The sequence below is a fragment of the Leucopleurus acutus genome (assembly GCF_964270905.1).
Source record: "Leucopleurus acutus genome assembly, chromosome: 20".
In the NCBI taxonomy this organism is placed as follows: domain Eukaryota; kingdom Metazoa; phylum Chordata; class Mammalia; order Artiodactyla; family Delphinidae; genus Leucopleurus; species Leucopleurus acutus.
The window spans coordinates 7,824,365-7,846,545 of NC_139162.1; the positions used below are offsets into that span (position 1 = coordinate 7,824,365).

Sequence of the window (22,181 nt, forward strand, 5' to 3'; positions counted from 1 at the left end):
TGGTTGCTTCATTTGCAAATATTTTCTCCCATTCTGAGGGTTGTCTTTTGGTCCTGTTTATGGTTTCCTTTGCTGTGCAAAAGCTTTGAAGTTTCATTAGGTCCCATTTGTTTATTTTTGTTTTTATTTCCATTACTCTAGGAGGTGGGTCAGAAAGGATCTTGCTGTGATTTATGTCATAGAGTGTTCTGCCTATGTTTTCCTCTAAGAGTTTAATGGTTTCTGGCCTTACATTTAGGTCTTTAATCCATTTTGAGCTTATTTTTGTGTATGGTGTTAGGGAGTGATCTAATCTCATACTTTTACATGTACCTGTCCAGTTTTCCCAGCACCACTTATTGAAGAGGCTGTCCTTTCTGCATTGTACATTACTGCCACCTTTATCAAAGATAAGGTGTCCATATGTGCATGGGTTTATCTCTGGGCTTTCTATCCTGTTCCATTGATCTATCTTTCTGTTTTTGTGCCAGTACCATACCGTCTTGATATCCCCTTATGCTTTAACAGAAAGACCATGGGCTCCTCCACAGAGAACCCCCCACCCAATATTTGTTATCATGTCACCCTATCTTTTCCCATCTGTCATTGTTTTAACTAAGTCTGCTTGTTTACTTTCCATCGCCCATGCCTGAAGCAAGCTCTGGGACGGCATGGACCTTATTTCTCTGATTTTTGTTTCATCTCCAACACCTAGTGTTATAGCTGGCCCATAGGAGGTGGTAACTAATTAGATTTTTTTAAATTTATCTATTTTTATTTTTGGCTGCGTTGGGTCTTTGTTGCTGTGCGCGGGCTTTCTCTAGTTGCGGTGAGCAGGGGCTACTCTTCGTTGCGGTGCGCAGGCTTCTCATTGCGGTGGCTTCTCCTGTTGCGGAGCATGGGCTCTGGGTGCGCGGGCTCAGTAGTTGTGGCGCGCGGGCTCAGTAGTTGTGGCACACGGGCTCAGTAGTTGTGGCTCGAGGGCTCAATAGTTGTGGCTTACAGGCTCAGTAGTTGTGGCTCACGGGCTCTAGAGCGCAGGCTCAGTAGCTGTGGTGCACGGGCTTTGTTGCTCTGCGGCATGTGGGATCTTCCTGGACCAGGGCTCGAACCCGTGTCCCCTGCATTGGCAGGCGGATTCTTAACCACTGCACCACCAGGGAAGCCCCTAATTAGATTTTGAATGAATGGAGAAAAGGAGAGGCAGCTGCCGCTAATCCTGGCTCTGCCACTTTAAACCTTCATGGCTCCCAGCAAGTTACTCACTTTTCCTTATCTGCAAAGTGGAGTAAGAATGGCAGTTTTGTAGGACTGTTGAGGAATTTAGAGGCAGCGTACAGAGCTGCTCAGAAAAGGTAACCCTCAGGTCCTCCTCCTTAATATGACTGTAAAGCAGCACCTTGACTTGGTTGTGGGGCAGGAGTTTAATCAGACCTCTCCCAGCCCCGGGTAGCACTGATCTTCCCAAGCACTGACTTCTCACGGCCAAGAGCTGGTGGCCGCTGAGAGCAGCTCCCATGATGCGCTGACCTCTGCCAGCAGGTCCCCAGCACGGATCTGCCAGCTCTAATTAGGAAGCTTCTGAGGAGCTGGAGGTTTTGAGGTTGACCCTGAAGAAACAGCTCCCTTTACACAAGGCTTTTAATTAAATGCTCGCGTTTACTTTCCGGAGTTCATTGAATCATTTACCCACATCATGGTGTTTGACGAAGCCCAGTTGCTGTGGGTAATGGAAAAGTACAAACTGAGGAGGCTTCTTGGAGGCTGTCAGGTGACACAGGCACTGCTGCTTCTGTGCCCCTTTGGGGCTGGGCGCTCGTCTGGGTGGGGACGGGGTATGCAGGGAAAGGGTCCAGGGAAGCATTTCCTGGTCCCTGCCTTTGACTTGGTTCTTGAGATTCCAAGACCCCCCATGCTAACTAAGAATCTGAGTCCACCTTGATGTTATCCAGACCCTGGTTCTCAAAGCCTGGTCGCTGCAGCAGGGGCAGCAGCATGGGGTGGACCCAGCAGGCTGGTTTAACAGTTCTCCAGGTGATCCGGATGCCTGTTCAAGTGTAAGAACAACTGGGGACTTCCCTGGTGGTCCAGTGTGGTAAGTGTGGGAGTGTGGTAAGACTCCACACTCCCAATGCATGGGGCCTGGGGTTGATCGCTGGTCAGGGAACTAGGTCCGCATGCATGCTGCAACTAAGAGTTTGCATGATAAAACTAAGAAGTCCGCATGCTGCAACTAAGAAGTCTGCATGCTGCAACTGAAAGATCCCACATGCTGCAACTAAGACCCGGCACAGCCAAGATAGATAGATAGATAGATAGATAGGTAGGTAGATAGGTGTGTTTCAAAGATGTTCATGATCTTTAAAAAAAAAAAAGTGTAAGAGCCACTGGTCCAGGGTCTCAAACCTGCCTGTATGTCAGAATTACCTGGGAAGTGGTTCTCTTGGGGGTTTTTTGTTTTGTTTTGTTTTTTAAAGTTAACTTAATTTTAAAATATACTCTTTAAAATAAACTTCACTTCTTTGGATTTCCAGAAAATTTGGAAAGCTAATAGAGTTCATGTATACCCCGTACTCAGTCTCTCCTGTTATTATGAGCTTCTTCACTAGTGTAGTACATTTGTTACAGCCGATGAACTGCTATTGCTGCATCATTACCAACTAAAGTCCATACCTTATCCGAACGTCTGTTCCGAGATCCTGATCCCACATCACATTTAGTCGTCAAGTTTCCTTAGGATCCTCTGCACTGTGACAGTTTCTCAGGCTTTCCTGGTTTTTAATGACCTTCACAGTTTTGAAGTGTACTGATCAGGTATTTTGTAGAACTCTCCTCCATTGGGATTTGTCTGACCTTTTTTGCATGATTAGACTGGGGTTGTAGGTTCCTGAGAGGAAGACCCCAGAGGTCCAGCACCCTTCTCCTCACATCGTGTCAGGGGTGCACACCACGCCATGACTTATCCCTGTTGCTGTTGGTCTTGATCACGTGGCCAACAAGGCTTTGACTTCTCCATCTGCCACAGTCAGGTTTCTCCACTGTTACTCTCCCCCCTGAGCCCCCCAACTTTCCACACCATTTGGCAGGAAGTCACTCTGTGCAGCCCGCCCTTAAAGAAGTTATGTTCTACCCCCTTGAGAGCAGAGCATCTACATAAACTGTTTGGAATTCTTCTCCATGGGAGATTTGGCTCTTGTCTCCCATTTATTCATTTATTCAATCTCACTTAATTATATCAGTATGGACTCATGGAGATTTATTTCGTGCTTCCAACTATAATGCAACACATACAACTTTATGTCGTTGCTCAAATTCTGCCGTCTTTGGCCATGGGGAGCTCTTTCACTTGGCTCCTGTGTCCTTTTGACATACCCCCATCATTGTGAAGGTTGTCGTCATTATTATTTATTTATTGTGTGTTTTTTTTTTAGTACTTCCGTCCTTTCAGCCTCTGCAAGCTTATCTTGCATGTTTCTTGCCCCAGTCCTGGAATCGGCCATCTCTCCAGAGAGCCCTGGTTCCTTTTATTGAGAATGAAACCAAGCTCTGGGCCCCAGGTGTGCTCACTGCTATTGGGATGTCAGACTCTGGGCCCTCTCAGCTGACAGAGCAAGGAAATACACATGTATATACTAACCTGTTTGTACACGCTTATCCGTAAATATTTCTGAAGGTAACCATCTGTATCTGTATTGAGTTCATACTGAGGTCTTCAGTGCTCATCCATTACCACGTTGCTCATTCTAGCCCCTAAACTGCCACTCCAACACTGAAAAACCTTCTTCTCCCCATCTGCCATCCATTTATGTAATTGTTCAACTCCAGCGTTCATGTGTGGTGTCAGAATTGTTAACTCGTACTTACCTCCATGTGATCAACTTTATCAGCTGGAGTACACTGCTTCTGTGCGGGTTATTTTGCCTTTAATTTTACAGACTCCACTCATTCCTAAAGTTACTTAGGTCAGCGCCTTCCCCCGCCCGCTTCAGGGAGGTGGTTTCATACATTTGTCATACAGTTAGCTTCTTTTATCACATTCTGCATTCCATCCTTGGATTCCCCCCATCTCTCAATTTTTTTAAAAAAATTTGCGTACTTTAAGGTTCACTGTCTATGCTGTAGTTCTTCAGGTTTCGACAAATGCTTTATGTCTCATATTCACCATCATAGTATCATACAGAGTAGTTTCACTGCCCTAAAAATATCCCCTACGCTTCACCAATTCCACCCTCCTCTTATTGCACCTGAACCCCTGGCAACCACTGATCTTTTTACTGTTTCTCTACTTTTGCCTTTTCTAGAATGTCACATAATTGGAATCATGTAATGTGTAGCCTTTTCAGAGCAGCTTCTTAGTAATACGCATTTCAGATTCATTCACGTATTTTTGGGGCTTGATAATGAATTTCTTCGTATGCCAAATATTCTTTTGTGTGAATGAACCAGAGTTTGTTTATCCGTTCACCTAGTAAAGGGAATATTGGTTGCTTCTGATTTGGGGTTATTATGAGTAAAGCTGCAGTTTTTTGGTTCTGTTTGTTTGTTTTGTTTCGTGGCCATTGTCGGGTTCCCCGTTGCTGAAAGCATCCAAGCAGAAGCTGGGTGCTCTCGGATGGATGAGTGGGAGAGGGAATCAAGGATTGCATGGGGTCATTCACAGAGAGCCCTCTCTGTGCTCGTCCAAGTTTGGAGATGTAGCCGTTAAGTCCCAGGCCCTTCACCACCCAGAACAGAGCTGCACACGGGCCCCAGCCACATCGGCCCCTTTCCATGAAAATCTGAGCGTTCTCTGATCACACTCCTGTGTGACTGTTCCCCAGTCAGTTTCTCACTTTGTTCCTCTGATTTTGGAAGGCTCTGCTCTGACCAACGGGGGACTAAACCTGCACAGCTCGGTGAAGAGGAAGCTGGAAGCGGAGAAGGACTACGTCTTTGACAAGAGGCTCAGGTACAGCGTCCGCCAGAACGAAAGCAACTGTCGCTTTCGGGACATTGTCGTGCGGAAGGAAGAGGGCTTCACGCACATCCTGCTCTCCAGCCAGACCTCGGACAACAACGCACTGACCCCTGAGGTGAGGGGGCAGGATGGGGGGTGGGTGTCACTCTGAGGCAGTCACAGTAGGGCGCTGGCTCTCTCTCTGTGCCCTCAGGAGTGGATGGAGACAGCCGACACTCGTGCAGACTTGACCGCGGGACCCCATTTACTGATCACCTTACATACGTTATCCGTCTGATCTTTACGACCAGTAACCATATTATCCCATTTTGAAGACGAAGACCTCGGTAAACAGAGAGATTCAATAAGCTGATTGTGGTCCCAGAATTAGTCAGTATTAGCCCCAGAAACCAAGCATCATATCTTGGGCTTTTCCAGTGAGACTGCATTATAATCAGCATGTCAAATTTCGTTGCTTTAGATGGAATTATATTCACTCAGCTCGCTTATAGTTTTTTTAATTGAGATGTAATTCACATGCCATCAATTTTACCCTTTTAAAACGTACCATTCAGTGGTGTTTAGTATATTCACAAGGTTGTGCAACCATCGGCACTAATTCCAGAACATTTCCATCACCCCCAAAGGAAACCCTGTGCCCATTAACAGTCACCCCATTCTCCCCCGGCCCAAGTCCCCGGCAGCCACTAATCTCCTTTCTGTCTCTCTGGATTTACCTATTTTGGACATTTCATGTGCGTGGAATCCTACAGTACATGGTCTTCCGTGACTGGCTTCTTTCACGCAGCACAGTGTTTTGGGGCTTTCTACATGTGGTGGCATGATCAGTGCTTCATTCCTCTTCCATGTGTGGATAGGCCACATTTTGTCCATTAGTTCTCCAGTTGAGGGACATTTGGATTGTCTCCACTTTGGGCTATCATGAAAAATAATGTTATGGACATTGGTGTATGTGTTTTTGTGTGAACATATGTTTTCAGTTTTCTTGGATATATTCCTGATTATGGAATTGCTGGGTCATATAGTAACTCCATATTTGACTTTTTGAGGAACTGCCAAACTATTTTCCCCAGTGGCTGGACCATTTTACATCCCCACCAGTGGTATGTGAAGGTCCCAATTTCTCCATATCTTTGTCAGCACTTATTATTGTCTGTCTTTTCTATTATAGCCATTTTAGTGGGAGTGAGGTGCTGTCTCATTGTGGTTTTGATTTGCATTTTCCTAGTGACTGATGATGTTGGGCATCTTCTCAGGTGCCTGTTGGCCATTTGTCTACCTTCTTTGGAGAGATGTCTATTCAAATCCTTTGCCTAGTTTTAAGAATTGGATTTTTGTTGTTGTTGTTGTTGAGTTTTGAGCCTTCTCTGTATGTTCTGGATACTAGACCCTTATCAGAGCTATGATACTTCCATTCTATGGGTTGTCTTTTTCCTTTCTAGATAGTAGTCTTTGATATACAATTTTTAAAATGTTGGTGAAGTCCAATTTATCTTTTTCCTCTATTACTTTTTTTTTTTTTTTTTTTGTGGTACGCAGGCCTCTCACTGTTGTGGCCTCTCTCGTTACGGAGCACAGGCTCAGCGGCCATGGCTCACGGGCCCAGCCGCTCCGCGGCGTGTGGAATCTTCCCGGACCGGGGCACGAACCCGCATCCCCTGCATCAGCAGGCGGACTCTCAACCACTGCGCCACCAGGGAAGCGCCCTCTATTACTTTTTAAAATGCTAATCCTACTTATGTCTTAGATGAATAGAACAGGGAAACAGGGAATGCTCAATGCAGTTAGGTAGACAACACCATTCAGAATATGGGATACTTAGTAGGGGGCAATGAAGAGATTGTTAACGGTGCAAATGTAGGAAAACATGCATCTAAGCAGTCTTCTCCAACTGGAACCACCTGGGCAGGGCGTAGAGTGATCAGTGACAAAAACGACCATGGTGTGGCTAGTAGTGGCTCTTCAGGCTTTATATTTGCTATTTGTCCCATTTCATCCCACCAGTCCCCTTCTGATGTAGGGTTATTATGATCCACCTCTTACAGAGGAGACAGGGTAGGCCTAGGGAACTGAACAGGCCTGGGGTCACAGAGCTTCAGGAGGGCAAGGCCCTCACCACTTTCACCCGTCCTTTTGTCCTGGCCCTCAGCCCAGCGCCTGGCCCATTGAAGACAGTTCAGTGCAAACCCCCTTTTCCTGTCCCTTGATATCCTGCACTCCAGTGTCCACCATAGCAATGCAGACCTGGAGGGTGAACCACAGGGGTGTGTTTTCTTTTAGGTGGGACACAGTCAAGGAGTGGCCGCCCAGCCAGATGGAGATGGCTAGGTGGCCTGGCACTGCCCAGTACGTCCAGTGCGCTCAGGGTGGCCCCTGAAGTGGGTGGAGTGGGAGGTGCTGTGTCCTTGAACTTGCAATCACGTGTCTTGTCATTATGATTTACATAGACTGTGGCTCTTTTTCGGGATTGTGGGGTGACAGTCAGGAATGCTTGTCAACCTGTGAGGGAAGAGAGCGGCTCAAGCCTATGGAGTTAGGGGGGGCTGCTGGTTGCTCGTTGCCTCTCTTCTAAGCATGGTGTTTTGGGGGTCTCTCCCCCCTCCACCTTCAGCAGAAGCACCTCAGGGTTCTCTGCTGTGTAGACCTCTGTGTAGGACTCAGAGCCTGGGGTCTGTGCTTTACCCCAAAGGCCGCCCTTCACCTGTTTATACACCTGGAAGCCTTGTTATTTTAAGCTCATCATGAAACATTCACACGAGACCGATTCTGCTTAGATTTTTTTTCTTAGATTTTTTTTCACTACTTTTAAAAAGGGTGCTTGGGACTTCCATGGTGGCACAGTGGTTAAGAATCTGCCTGCCAATGCAGGGGACACGGGAAGACCCCACATGCCGTGGAGCAGCTAAGCCCGTGTGCCACAACTACTGAGCCTGTGCTCTAGAGCCTGCGAGCCACAACTGCTGAGCCCACGTGCCACAACTACTGAAGCCTGCGTGCCTAGAGCCCGTGCTCCGCAACAAGAGATGCCACTGCAATGAGAAGCCCGCACACCGCAACAAAGAGTAGCCCCTGCTCGCTGCAACTAGAGAAAGCCCACGCACAGCAACAAAGACACAACGCAGCCAAAAATAAATAAATGTAGTTAAAAAAAACAAAAAGCGTGCTTGAAAAAGGTGCAGTATTTTCCTCTGATAAACCGAATAAATGAGAAGTCTCCCAGCTCATTCTGTCTCTTTGGAGCAGCTCTGTGTACTAACTGTTGCCTTCTCATCACAGGAACGTGTGGCATTCAAGTGATTTAAGGTGCCCGGGTTCTCACCTCCCGAGCCGCGGGCTTGGTTAATTAGGGGGTTTACTCCTAACTGGTGTCTGTCAGTAACAGAACAGGAGGAAGATGGAGAAACAGTCATTGATCGGGTGTTTTCAGCTCTCTCAGCAGCCGAAGTGGATTGACTGTATGGATAAATCGGCTAACGGGGTAAAGTAGCCCCGAAATGAAGGTCCTGTTGAAATGAGGAGGTGGCGTTAGGGAGGGGTACAGAGTTAGCGCAGGAGCCTAGCAGACCGGGTCTGAACCCTCCTTCCACTAATTTACCTCTTCTGTTACCTTGGGATTACTTTCCTTCTCTGAGCATTCTCGCTTACAGAAATTATACAGTATCTTCCCTGTGGGATTAGAGATAATATCTGGAAAAGAGGCTCTCAGTGTCCCTGGCACCCAGGAGGTATTCAGTGAATGTTCCTATCATTGTTAAGATGAAATGGAGGTGACTTAACAGCCACCAGCAGGCCCAGCCCTGCGCGTTTGTGGAGGGACTGGAAGGAGGCCTCCTTCACAGTCATAACTGAATTCTTTTTCTAGTTGTATATGTGACATTGGCTGGATCGGCCTCATGGGCAGAAATTCACACGTTACTGGGTGTATTAACTAGATTCTGAGGCCAGCAGGTGTGTTGTAATATTTCTCCTGTCTGAAATATAGCAAAGAGCCAGGCAAATAATGAAAATGCCCCTGAAGGAAAGAGCCAGAAAAATAGATTGTCCAGTGTCTTGGTGATTAAAAGCTCATTCACTTTCCCATTAGGAGAGGACCTCAGGCCCTCACTCTGCTCCTGCTTTTCTTGGTGGCTCCCAGCCTCGGCAGACAGATCACCACCCTCCACGGGGGCACACCTCACACCCTCTTGATCATACCTGCTATATCCACACCATCTGCAAGCCAGTTCGTTCTTAAATAGCTCTCATATGTTTCCTTCTGTTTCCATCACAAACATGAGAGTCCACACTACTAGCTATTTTGTCTGCACTATTGTAATAACCTACTAACAAGTCTGCCCACTGTCATGTTTCCTGCCCTGTCATCCGTTCTTCAGAAGACAGAGTGATCTGTTGGAAATGCAAATACAATCAAGTCACCCGCCCCCCAACACACACGCACTTCAAAGACATCAATGGCTCTTGATGGTTCTTGATAAGAATCAAAACCCTTAACTAATGTTGCTGGTGAGGCTGGTGCTTCTGACCCTCCAGCCTCATCTCACATCACATGGCTAGCAAGTGCAGAGCAGGGGCAGTGAATCTCAGGAAAGGATTTGGGACTTCCACTCTTCTCTTGCTGCACTCCAGTCACCCTGGCTTTCTTTCATGCTCACACCTGCCCCAGGGCCTTTGTACATGCCTGTCTTTCTGACTAAAGCAGCCTTCCTTCCCTCCTGGCTTAGCTGAACCTTGCTGTTCCTAAGGATCTCAGCTCAGCCACCGCTTCCACAGGGAAGTCTTCCCTCCCTTCCTGGACCAGGTTATGTCTGTCTCTCATGGCCTCTGCACTCTCCCTCCTGGAACACATCCCAGTTATCAGTGTATGTGTAGCTGTGTGGTAATTTGTGAAATGTCTGATTGCCTCCATTAGACTCTAAACTTCTTGAGGAGGTAAACACTGTACCATTCACTCAGTCCAACAAACATTTATTAAATTCTGTTACATGCACAATTTCCTGGTGTTATAGGGCTAAACAGATGAGTAGAATACTATTTTATTGAAGCTCTTTTTTTTTTTTTTTTGGCTGTGTTGGGTCTTCGTTGCTGTGCATGGGCTTTCTCTAGCTGTGGTGAGCAGGGTCTACTCTTCGTTGTTTGTGGGCTTCTCATCACGGTGGTTTCTCTTGTTGCGGAGCATGGGCTCTAGGTGCACGGGCTTCAGTAGTTGCAGCATGTGGGCTCCATAGTTGTGGCATGCAGGTTCAGTAGTTGTGGCACCTGGGCTCAGTAGTTGTGCCATGTGGGCTCAGTAGTTTTAGCTCGCAGGCTCTAGAGCACAGGCTCAGTAGTTGTGGCGCATGGGCTTAGTTGCTCCGTGGCATGTGGGATCTTCCCAGACCAAGGATCGAACCCGTGTCATCTCGGTTGGCAGGCGGATTCTTAACCACTGAGCCACCAGGGAAGCCCTTATTTAAACTCTTAAGGGATGGTATTAGTTACATTACCACATAACACATTGCCCTAAACTTAGCATCTTAAAACAACAAATACAGTCTGTGAGGGTCAAGTGTGCTGGCTTGGCTTAGCTGGGTACTTCTGCCTCAGAGTCTCCCACAAGGCTGCAGTTGAGGTGTTGGCTGCGGCTGCAGTCTCACCTGAAGGCTCGATGGGGGAGGCTCCACTTTCAGGCTCCTCCAGCTGGCTGCTGGCACGTCCCAGGTCCGCACTGGCCAGAGACATCAGTTCCTTGTCATTGGCTACTCCCCATGGACTATGGCATAGCCTCTCCACAGGGGTACTCACAGCATGGCAGCCTGCATCCCCTGGACCGAGAGCTCCAAGAAAGAGGTTTGGCAAAAGAGGACGGCCGAGAGAATTCCCAGGTGGTCCAGTGGTTAGGACTTGGCACTTTCACTGCTGGGGCTCGGGTTCAATCCTTGGTTGGGGAACTAAGATCCCGCAAGCCTCGCGGTGCAGCCAGAAAAAAAAAAAAAGAGGACAGCCAAGACAAGCTATCGTCATCTTGTATCTTAGTCTCCTCTTGAAAGGGGCATCCCATCACTTTACCATATTCTCTCGGTTAGAAGTGGGTCACTAGGTCCTGTCTGTACTCGAGGGGAGGGGATTGCACACAGGTGTGAATACCAGCTGCCTTAGAGGCTGCCTGTCACAGGGGTTTAAATCAGGAAGGAGGCAGGAAAAAGTAAGGAGACACCCGTTCTACCAGGGAGTTTGTAGAAGTGTCAGAGCAGGGGTTTAAAGTACTTGGGGTGTCAGGGGAAGGAGGGGGTGGCATTTTGTCTGCGGTATTTGGGAAGGCCTTCGTGAGGGTGGTCGCAGTTGAGACGGGCCCTGGGTGACTGGGTTCAGCAAGTAAAGATGGAGAGAGAGGGACCCTGGTCTGCTCCCTTTTTATACCCTTTTTTTTTTTTTTTTTTGCGGTACGCGGGCCTCTCACTGTTGTGGCCTCTCCCGTTGTGGAGCACAGGCTCTGGACGCACAGGCTCAGCGGCCATGGCTCACGGGCCCAGCCGCTCCGCGGCATGTGGGATCTTCCTGGACCGGGGCACGAACCCGCATCCCCTGCATCGGCAGGCGGACTCTCAACCACTGCGCCACCAGAGAATCCCTATACCCGCTTTTAATGGATTTGGTCACCTGCTTCCAACCCGTGGCAGATCGAAAGGTAGAAGTGGCAGGGAGGAGCATGCTTTCTCTAGCAGACACTCACGCAGGAGCAGGTAGTGGCTGGCAAGAGCAGAGCAGGGGCAGTGAATCTCCAGAACGGACCTGGGACTTCCAGATGCACCACGGTCTGGCCCCTTTTGTAACAGAAGCATGCCCTGGGAGCCTCTGAGGGGACTGCTCCTTTACAGGCTGTAGCACTTGCCCTGGAGAGGTAGTTACACGTGTGCCATGTGTTCTGTTTAAGAAGGCAAAGGAGTGTGTAATAATTTTAGAACCTTTTACTCTAAACACACCAGTTACATTATAAAATAGGTGGTGGGATGGGGCGTGGTCCTTCGAGAAGGTGGCACCTTAGCCATCAGTCCAAATTGGATTATCAACACGAGAAAGGCAAAGGAAGATATATACGTTTTTTTAAATTAAAAATGTAGTATGTACTTTTGTTGTATGAAGAAAACACAAAGCCACTTTCCACTTAATTCGTAAAGGAGGCAGCCGCCGTGTTTGATTTTGTTTTTACTAATTGACGAGTACGTGTGCCCTCGCATGGCATGGAGAGTCACACGCAGAAGTGCAGCTCATGTCTTCAGAGCAGGGTTTTCTTTGCCTCTCGGAGAAATAGAGTTCATATCTAGGTGAGAGTGTGTCTATTTCTGGAGTCAGATGGATTAAAGGACCCACATGATAGTGGCCTGTTAGCTTTTCTGATGTTCAAAGTGAGTATCTGTGGCTTATCCCCTGTTAAGAGCGGAAAGTACTTCTCCCGTCCTTCTCACAGAGCTCAGACCCCGAGAGTCGTGATTCAGATTGACGTCTAGGCCTGGTGTTTTTTCCACAAAGATTCATCCATTTATTTAAGTCATCCTACAGTGTGCAGTCATGGACAGAGAAGGGACGTAGGGGTGAGATTTGCATCCTGGTTCTGCCTCTTACTGGTGACCTTGAACCACTTACTTCGCTCCTCTGAGTCTTCCTTGCTTCATCTGCAAGATTGGGATACCAATCCCTACCTTACAGGAATTTTGTTTGGAGTAAAATGTTATGTGGAAGTTAACAGACGCAATCCCTGACCCCTCTTAATTGCTTAATTAAGCGGGGTGGCGGGGGTGTGTGTCATTTAAAGTACAATTTAAAAAACAATGCTCATAAAATTTCCCCACTATACCCTGTGATTCTGCCTTTTGAATAATTAATAACAATCCTTTAAAAGCCTGTTCCTTTACTGTCTCTCCTGTTGGACTGTCAGCTCCACTCAGGCAAGTAAATGCCTTGTTTTTTCTTACTGTGCACTTTTTGCGCTTATTTTTCCTGCTTCCCTAACTTCTGTTGGATTGAGTGATGAAGCTTTCTTTATTTTGCCCCTCCCCTGCAGCCATTAGTTGTAATTCACGTACTTTTAAGAAGTTTTCCTTAAGCTATGTACACGTAGCGGAGCCTAAACGTGATCATGACCCTTTGCACCACTCCCAGACACATAACCTCGGCACGCCCTAACTCTCGTCATCTAACCCAATATTATTGCCTAAGGCTATAGTTCTACCTTGTGCAAAACCCCAGCTTCCAATTAGCCATTATCAGTATGATGATTTTTACAGTCAATTCTTCTTTTTTTGTTTTGTTTTGTTTTGTTTTGTTTGCGGTACACGGGCCTCTCTCACTGTGGTGGCCTCTCCCGTTGTGGAGCACAGGCTCCGGACGCGCAGGCTCAGCGGCCATGGGTCACGGGCCCAGCCGCTCCGCAGCACGTGGGATCCTCCCGGACCAGGGCACGAACCCGCAGGGGACTCTCAACCACTGCGCCACCAGGGAATCCCTACAGTCAATTCTTATATTGATTTCCTAACACATTCTCCACTTTCTGTGCCGGTTGCTGTTCCTTACATGTCAGTTTTTCTTTCTGAACATGGTTTTCTTCTTCTTGAAGTGCATCTTTTCTTAGTTCTTTCAGTGAGGGCCTAAGGGTGGCAGACACTCTTTTAACTGAAAATGCCTACTCTTTACCCTTGCCTTTGAATGATGGTTTAGCTGGATACAGAATACGTGTTTAATGGTTATTTTCCTCAGCACCTGGAAAACGTTATGGGTCTGTTGCCAAAGCCCACTTCCTACGTGCCACCTATAAGCCATGTGAGCATCTTAGTGGAGTTTAGGGTAAGGAAGAGTGTAATTAAACCGGGCCTTCTAGTGCTGGCTAGCATACCTCACCTGGGCTGTGCACAGGAGTATTTTCCCACCCCTCGGAAAGGGCTAAACAAGCGAACGCTGGAGGAAGATCTGCAGAGATTTACCAGGGCTTAGATGGCTCCACGCCAGGCTTCCGAGTCTGCAGCCAGTGACCCCACTGGCACCTCCTTAGCGCTCTGTGCTGCTTCCGGGATGGTGCAGGGTGTCTGGTTTGGCGTTTCATTGCTTGGTCTGGACGTGGCGTGTGTTCAGGGGAGGCTCCCTGCACAGGCTGAGTAGACTGACTGGCCTCTGCGCCCAGGGGTCGGCACAGGTCTGAAGGCCCCTGGCTTACAAATGGACACTCACCCCCGCAAATCCGTCTCTGCCCACAGATCATGAAGGAGGTGCGGCGCGCGCTCTGCAACGCGGCCACGGACGACAGCAAACTGCTGCTGCTTAGCGCCGTGGGCAGCGTGTTCTGCAGTGGCCTGGATTACTCCTACCTAATTGGCCGGTTGTCCAGTGACCGGAGGAAGGAGAGCACCCGGATTGCAGAGGCCATCAGGTGAGCCCTGCTCATGTTCAAACACTTGGGGACCTGCCTTGGGCTGCCACGTTTACCACTGAAAAATACAGGCTGCTCAGGGACTTCCCTGGTGGTCCAGTGGTTAAGACTCCACGCTTCCATGGCTGGGGGCACGGGTTCCATCCCTAGTTGGGGACCTAAGATCCCACATGCTGTGCGGTGCAGCCAAAAAAATGAATAATAAAAAACATACAGACTGCTCAGTTAAATTGGAATTTCAAACAATGAAACATTTTCTAAAGCATAGGTATATCCCAGCCCATGCAGTACGTGGGATATACATGTACTAAAAAAATTATTTGATGTTTATCTGAAATTCAGATTTTAACTGGGCATCCAGTGTCTTCCTGCCAAAATTAGGGATGCTTCTACACTCTAGGTTATATCCCACTTTATTCTTTGGATCAAAAAGAGATTTTATTTCTTTATATTAAGCCCAGTGTCTGGTAATGCCCAAGTATTATACACACTACTCCCACCCTCTGCCTGATGGTGAAATCTTTGTTTTTCTGGGGGTCCCTGCCTCCTGGAGCTGACATGGCTCAGCCCTGGGGAGAAGGATGGATGTGGGGAGCTGTGTGTATGCAGATCCAATGGGGTGGGAAATGTTTCCCCCACTGTCTTATTGCCTTTGGGGCAAAAAGTGGGATCCTCGGGGTGACATCCAATCCCAAAGATCAGTATCTCCTCTGGGACACTGAAGGGTAGTTATTTCCCCATTCTTTATGCATTTGTCAAAAGCAAGTGATCATGATTTCCAGCAAGGGTGTCACGGGTCCTCCATCCTGGGAAGGGCACATACGCCCACTGCTGCATCTCATGTGGTCCTCAGACAAGCCACGGTTCAGTGATGCCTCCTGGTCCCTTGAAAAGGAGCAGTTACTCTGCGTGGAGTCGTGGAGCCTCCGGCCGCATGTTAGGGATTTTCTGTGGCCTCCAGTCTCACTGGGCTTTGGCAGCGTCTCCCGGAAGCTGATTCCCACAGGCAAGGGAGGCTTCCAGGCGATGCAGAGCCTCCAAGAGGTGACACAGGGACGCCTGCACACGTGGGGTTCCGAGTCCCTCTTTAGGGGGAAGCATCCCCTAGAATCTTTGCTCTAAAACCCCTGTGCACTTCCCGTGGCAGAATTCTTGCTGGAAGAGACGTGGGCTACCTGAAGGCAGTTATGAGAAAAGGCGGCGTGGTTTCAGGCTGCTTTCGGGCTGCCCACGTGCAGATAGCCCAGCCGTGTACACGGTGGTTTGTTCTTTGCTCCACTCGGCTGTGTCCTTTCACAGGCACCTTGTCACATAGTGAGGGGACCAGCAGGGTCCCCCAAAAGCGTCCCTCCTCATTTATGGGACTGTCAGAGATGGGGCGCCTACCTCTGTGGCCTGAGCAAAGTCGTGGCTGTAGTCTTCACCTGGTTTACGAGTTTCACTGGTGGCATTAGCTGCAGTCCCAAACTGGAGGAGATGCTGAACGCATGACCTCATCTCTGGAGAAACGCAGCCAGTGGAGCTCAGACAGTTGCCATCTCCTCAGGAAGGAGAGTTTCTCTTAGGCAGAGTAAAGGGAAAGGCGGCAGAGGAAGCGGAGTTTCCTAGTTCGTGGGCTGGCAGGGACCCAGGGAGATGGAGTGGGGGTGTCCCCTGGGCCACCAGTTCTCAGCCCAGTGAGCTTTTCCAAAACCCAGCTGCTCGGCTGTCCCTCCAGGAGCTTCTGAGTTAATGTGTGTGATGTGGGGGTTTTAAAGTTCCCTCGGTGTTTCTAATATGAAGACAGGGTTGAGAACCCCCACCCCGTACCAACCAAGAGGCTTCTGCACCTTGACTGAGCGCACCAGAAGTTTCAGGAACACAGTGCAGAGAAGCCTTCCCCAAAGACTGTTCTGTAGCTTTCCAGAGCAGCATCGTGAGCGAGGGGCTCTGTCAATAAATGAGTTCTGTCCGCACTCCTGTGGATTTTCCAGGCACGTTAACGTATTTACTGTCTGAGCAGTCTCTTGTGAAAGAACTTCGTTCACAATCTGGCATGGCTGAGACATATTTTGGCCACAGGACCTTATCACCTGCGGGCATCCCTTGCAATTCTCCCGGCACACGCACGCTGTCGGCTGGGCCACGCAGCCACAGTACCCCCAGCGGTGCTCCCTTCCCATCCTCAAAGTTTCGTAAAGAAAACATGCGTGCACATGGCCCGGGAAGCTGCGTTCCCTCTGCAGATGTTTGCTGAATGGACTGGCAGATGTGGGAAGAGCTCAGATGACTCATTCCGAAGACGCCTCTATCCAGGATCCAAGCAAAGCTGTCCGCCCAATCCTGGATGAGAGGCTGCCCTCACCTGAACTCCTCACAGGGGATGTGGTGGCCTGCTGGCGGGCTGCTGGGACAAAGAGGAATCAGATAACTTGTGTGCAATACTTGACCCGTGCCTGGCCCAGAATGAGTACTTAGAATAAGTGTAAATAATTATTTTCATTGTTACTCGTGTTACTTCCAGCCGCAAGTTCTAGCTAAGCCTGAGTCTGACTATGGAGTGGGCTTCTGGGGGCCGCCCAGGATGGTTGTCACCGTGTGTACCTGGTGCTCACAGGCCCCGTCCTGGCTGCCTTGGCTCTGAACTTTGGCAGTGGGAGGGCTGCACTGTACGGCTCCAGTTAAAGGGACTGGATAACGGGGTCACAGTTGCCAAGTGCTCCAGGTGAAATCCAGACATCCCCGTGTGCAGAATTTTGCTGAGTCTCCTTCAGGCCAGGTGAGCAGATTACAGACCACTGGGAATGGAGTGAAAGCTGTGTCCACCCTCCGTAGCCGATGCGCCGACCGTGATAACAGTGGCCTGTGTGCCAGGCAGTGGGCTGGTGCCTCTGGTGGACCATCACATTTAATTCTTGTGGACACCCCCACTGGCTTTCCCATTTTCCAGGAAGCAAAATGAGGCTCCAGAGACTGGGTAACTTGCCCGAGGTCTCCCCACTAGTGAGGGGCAGTGTTGAGACTTGACCCCAAGTCTTTCAGACCCCAAAGTTCCTGCTCCTTCTGCCACATCAGCCTGGGAGGGAGAAGCGAGGGCTGGTGTCAGCCTGAGGGACTCTGACGCGGGGGGAGACGGCCAGCCACCTCCCCAGCGCAGCCCCGCCACGCAGGCCAGCATCAGCTATCTGAGCGGCAGTGTCTGTAATGCAATATCCTGTGTGTTGTCTGGCTCCCACATCCGGCGGGCCCTCGCGATAGAGATCTACTGCTTGAGGTGAGAGGAAAAGGATGGGGAGAGCGGTCTGTGCATCACATTTTTATATCAAGGAAATGAATTCATGAGGCTGCTGGACTGAAACAGGGGAGCTTGGGGGTGGAGGGTCGGAGCTGAGCACACCTGGGCCCCTTAGCCCTCCTCGGGGGTCCTTGGTGCCTCTGCACAGAGCTCAGGTTGGAAACAATAGCATGAAAGTCTCTGGGTCTGGAAGGGGAAGCTTCTGAAAAGTCATGAGGGCCCAGGTGAATTCTGGAAGAACTGTCGTGTGGATGGTGAAGCAGAGCAAATAGGAGCATCGGAGGGGCCCACATAAGGGCCTCGGCAGGGAGGCGCCTTTATAGGGAGGGACCCTCTTCATTGAGAATGTTCAACAGAGGCCATGATGCATCCTCGGGAGGCTATGGAGGGGATTCTGCACAAGTGGAAGATTGGGCTCCATGCCTCTTTTTTTTTTTTTCTTAACATCTTTATTGGAGTATAATTGCTTTACAATGGTGTGTTAGTTTCTGCTTTATAACAAAGTGAATCAGTTATACATATACATATGTTCCCATATCTCCTCCCTCTTTCATCTCCCTCCCACCCTCCCTATCCCACCCCTCCAGGCGGTCACAAAGCACCGAGCCGATATCCCTGTGCTATGCGGCTGCTTCCCACTAGCTATCTATTTTACGTTTGGTAGTGTATATATGTCCATGCCACTCTCTCACTTTGTCACAGCTTACCCTTCCCCCTCCCTGTGTCCTCAAGTCCATTCTCTAGTAGGTCTGTGTCTTTATTCCCATCTTACCCCTGGGTTCTTCATGACATTTTTTTTTCTTAGATTCCATATATATGTGTTAGCATACGGTATTTGTCTCTCTCTTTCTGACTTACTTCACTCTTTATGACAGACTCTAGGTCCATCCACCTCACTACAAATAACTCAGTTTCGTTTCTTTTTATGGCTGAGTAATATTCCATTGTATATATGTGCCACATCTTCTTTATCCATTCATCCGATGATGGACACTTAGGTTGTTTCCATCTCCTGGCTATTGTAAATAGAGCTGCAATGAACATTTTGGTACATGAATCTTTTTGAATTATGGTTTTCTCAGGGCATATGCCCAGTAGTGAGATTGCTGGGTCATATGGTAGTTCTATTTTTAGTTTTTTAAGGACCCTCCATACTGTTCTCCATAGTGGCTGTACCAATTCACATTCCCACCAGCAGTGCAAGAGTGTTCCCTTTTCTCCACACCCTCTCCAGCATTTATTGTTTCTAGACTTTTTGATGATGGCTATTCAGACCAGTGTGAGATGATATCTCATTGTAGTTTTGATTTGCATTTCTCTAATGATTAATGATGTTGAGCATTCTTTCATGTGTTTGTTGGCAGTCTGTATATCTTCTTTGGAGAAATGTCTATTTAAGTCTTCTGCCCATTTTTGGATTGGGTTGTTTGTTTTTTTGTTATTGAGCTGCATGAGCTGCTTGTAAATTTTGGAGATAAATCCTTTGTCAGTTGCTTCATTTGCAAATATTTTCTCCCATTCTGAGGGTTGTCTTTTGTTTGTTGTCTTGTTTATGGTTTCCTTTGCTGTGCAAAAGCTTTGAAGTTTCATTAGGTCCCATTTGTTTATTTTTGTTTTTCCATTTCTCTAGGAAGTGGGTCAAAAAGGATCTTGCTGTGATTTATGTCATAGAGCGTTCTGCCTATGTTTTCCTCTAAGAGTTTGATAGTTTCTGGCCTTACATTTAGGTCTTTAATCCATTTTGAGCTTATTTTGTGTATGGTGTTAGGGAGTGTTCTAATCTCATACTTTTACATGTACCTGTCCAGTTTTCCCAGCACCACTTATTGAAAAGGCTGTCCTTTCTCCACTGTACATTCCTGTCTCCTTTATCAAAGATAAGGTGACCATATGTGCTTGGGTTTATCTCTGGGCTTTCTATCCTGTTCCATTGATTTATCTTTCTGTTTTTGTGTCAGTACCATACTGTCTTGATTCCTGTAGCTTTGTAGTATAGTCTGAAGCCAGGGAGCCTGATTCCTCCAGCTCCATTTTTTGTTCTCAAGATTTCTTTGGCTGTTCAGGGTCTTTTCATACACATTGTGAAAGTTTTTGCTCTAGTTCTGTGAAAAATGCCAGTGGTAGTTTGATAGGGATTGCATTGAATGTGTAGATTGCTTTGGGTAGTAGAGTCATTTTCACAATGTTGATTCTTCCAATCCAAGAACATGGTATATCTCTCCATCTATTTGTATCATCTTTAATTTCTTTCATCAGTGTCTTATAATTTTCTGCATACAGGTCTTTTGTCTCCTTAGGTAGGTTTATTCCTAGATATTTTATTCTTTTTGTTGCAGTGGTAAATGGGAGTGTTTCTTGATTTCACTTTCAGATCTTTCATCATTAGTGTATAGGAATGCCAGAGATTTCTGTGCATTAATTTTGTATTCTGCTACTTTACCAAATTCATTGATTAGCTCTAGTAGTTTTCTGGTAGCATCTTTAGGATTCTCTATGTATAGTATCATGTCATCTGCAAACAGTGACAGCTTTACTTCTTTTCCGATTTGGATTCCTTTTATTTCCTTTTCTTCTCTGATTGCTGTGGCTAACACTTCCAAAACTATGTTGAATAAGAGTGGTGAGAGTGGGCAACCTTGTCTTGTTCCTGATCTTAGTGGAAATGCTTTCAGTTTTTCACCATTGAGGACGATGTTGGCTGTGGGTTTGTCATATGGCTCCATGCCTCTTAAAGTCCTTCCCAACTCTGAGATCCAAGATCCTGGAATCATATGAGGGGATTTAGGAGTAGAACATCTGTTAAAAATACCCAAACCCTGTGGTTCCAAGGACCCTACAAGGAAGCCCCACATCTTCTGCAGACTCCAAATTGCATTTGGTAAAAAGCACTTGTTAAAACCAGTGACTGAAGCCATGAAGTTAGAAAGTCAAGCCAGGAAATGGGCCACTGGAAAACCAGGACTCAGAAGGCCGTGGTGCCAGGTCTCCCTCTGGGTAGCAGTATCCTTCTGGGATCAGCCACAGTGGGGCAGCAGTGACTGAGATACCTCACAGAGAATCTACTCACAGAATCACACGGATGTCAGGAAATCTGACGTCTCAAGCCTGGGCGTGTACTTTCATGACAACGTGTAGGTCCTAAGATACCCCTACCCCAGTGGAGTATTAAGCAGTCTTCTCACAGTTCAATCTGATCCCAGCATATCACCGTGATACCCACATCTTTCGATAAGAATTCGGGGGGAATAGTATCAACTGAGAAGGGATAAATCAGCTCGACATTTGTATTAGTTAAGTATTAGCTGCTGTAACAAATGAACCCCAAATGTATATAACAGCTCAGCTGTGATAGAAATTTACTTCACATATATGTGAACCTAGAACAGAAGTTGCTGATCAGCTCATGACTGTCCTCCAAGTGGTGACTCAGGAACTCAAACTCCTTCCATCTTGCGGCTCAACAAAGGTCTTCCAAGACTGCCAAGCTTGTCAAGATGAGAGGGCTTGGGGGGCTGTGTGGTGGGAGGTTTCCTTGCATCAGGCCCGGAAGTGTGTATTTGGTTTCCACTTACATCCCATCGGCCAGCACTTGGTTACTGGGCCACAGCCAACTGCAAGGGAGCCTGGGGACCGTGTTCCAGTTGCAGCCTCAGGAAGAAGAGCGAAGGGAAGCCAGGTCTGGCGAATAGCTCGTGCATCACCGCTACACATCTGCAGTCTTTGCTCTCAGTCTGGGAGATTGTTTACTGAGTGCTAATTCCAGGATGCATGGAGACCAAGCAGTGCCCAAGGCAGACCTATGAGTTTCCTTAAGGAACTAAAGGGGGAGGAGAATTCAAGTAAGCAAGCAAATAATTAGGATAATATCAAATTGTGATAGTGGTGTTTTCCAAGAACTCTCAGAAGGCCCGTGCAGCTCCTGCACAGTGAACAGGGGTGAGAGAGACAGGAGATAAGTCTGGAGAGGTGAGCAGAGGCAGACCAAGGTCATGGTCAGGAGTTTGGATTTTATTCTTGTGAGTTCTTGTTAGTTTCTGATCTTCCACCTGAGAATAATGAGGGATGCAAGCTTTGCTAGACATCCTGGATCTTTCCTCTGTGTCCACATGAATGTTAAAATTTTATAGACCTTAATACAGCAACTAAGGGAAAGGTGAAAAGTGTTCTAAGGCAAGGAAGTAGAGGTTTATTGTAGGCGTCTCTGTTTAATATTAAAGATGCACCCTGTAACCTTGCTCAACGCAGAAGGGCAGGGAGATAGCATATCGCCTAATTCGTAGGCATAGTGCCAGATGCCTCACACCTCCAGGGGAGCCCAGCATCCTTCCCCAGTTTTGGTCAAAGCCACCCAAATATAGAGACCCTTGTCAGCATTCTGAATCCACCCCGGGTGAGTCTGGCATGTCTTTAGGTAACTCAGAATCAGACAATCCTAGGACTTGAAAGAATTCTTAAATGTCATCAATCCCCACCTGTGCCTACCGTCTGACGCTTGAATGCCCTCTGCAGCATCACCCAGGGTGACCACTAGACCAAACTTGGAGCACCTCGAATAATAAGAGGTTCATCCTCTC

General features: G+C 47.8%; 1 protein-coding gene across 1 annotated transcript in view; it reads left to right on the plus strand.

Annotated features, from left to right (window-relative positions):
• Positions 1–22,181, plus strand: part of CDYL2 (chromodomain Y like 2) — a gene marked incomplete at both ends in the record, with an annotated part of 187,211 nt that overhangs the window by 159,681 nt on the left and 5,349 nt on the right. Inside the window, 2 exons of the mRNA XM_082863025.1 lie at positions 4,834–5,051; positions 14,161–14,333. Coding sequence (XP_082719151.1) covers positions 4,834–5,051; positions 14,161–14,333 — 391 coding nt within the window. The remainder of the gene's footprint in view (positions 1–4,833; positions 5,052–14,160; positions 14,334–22,181) is intronic.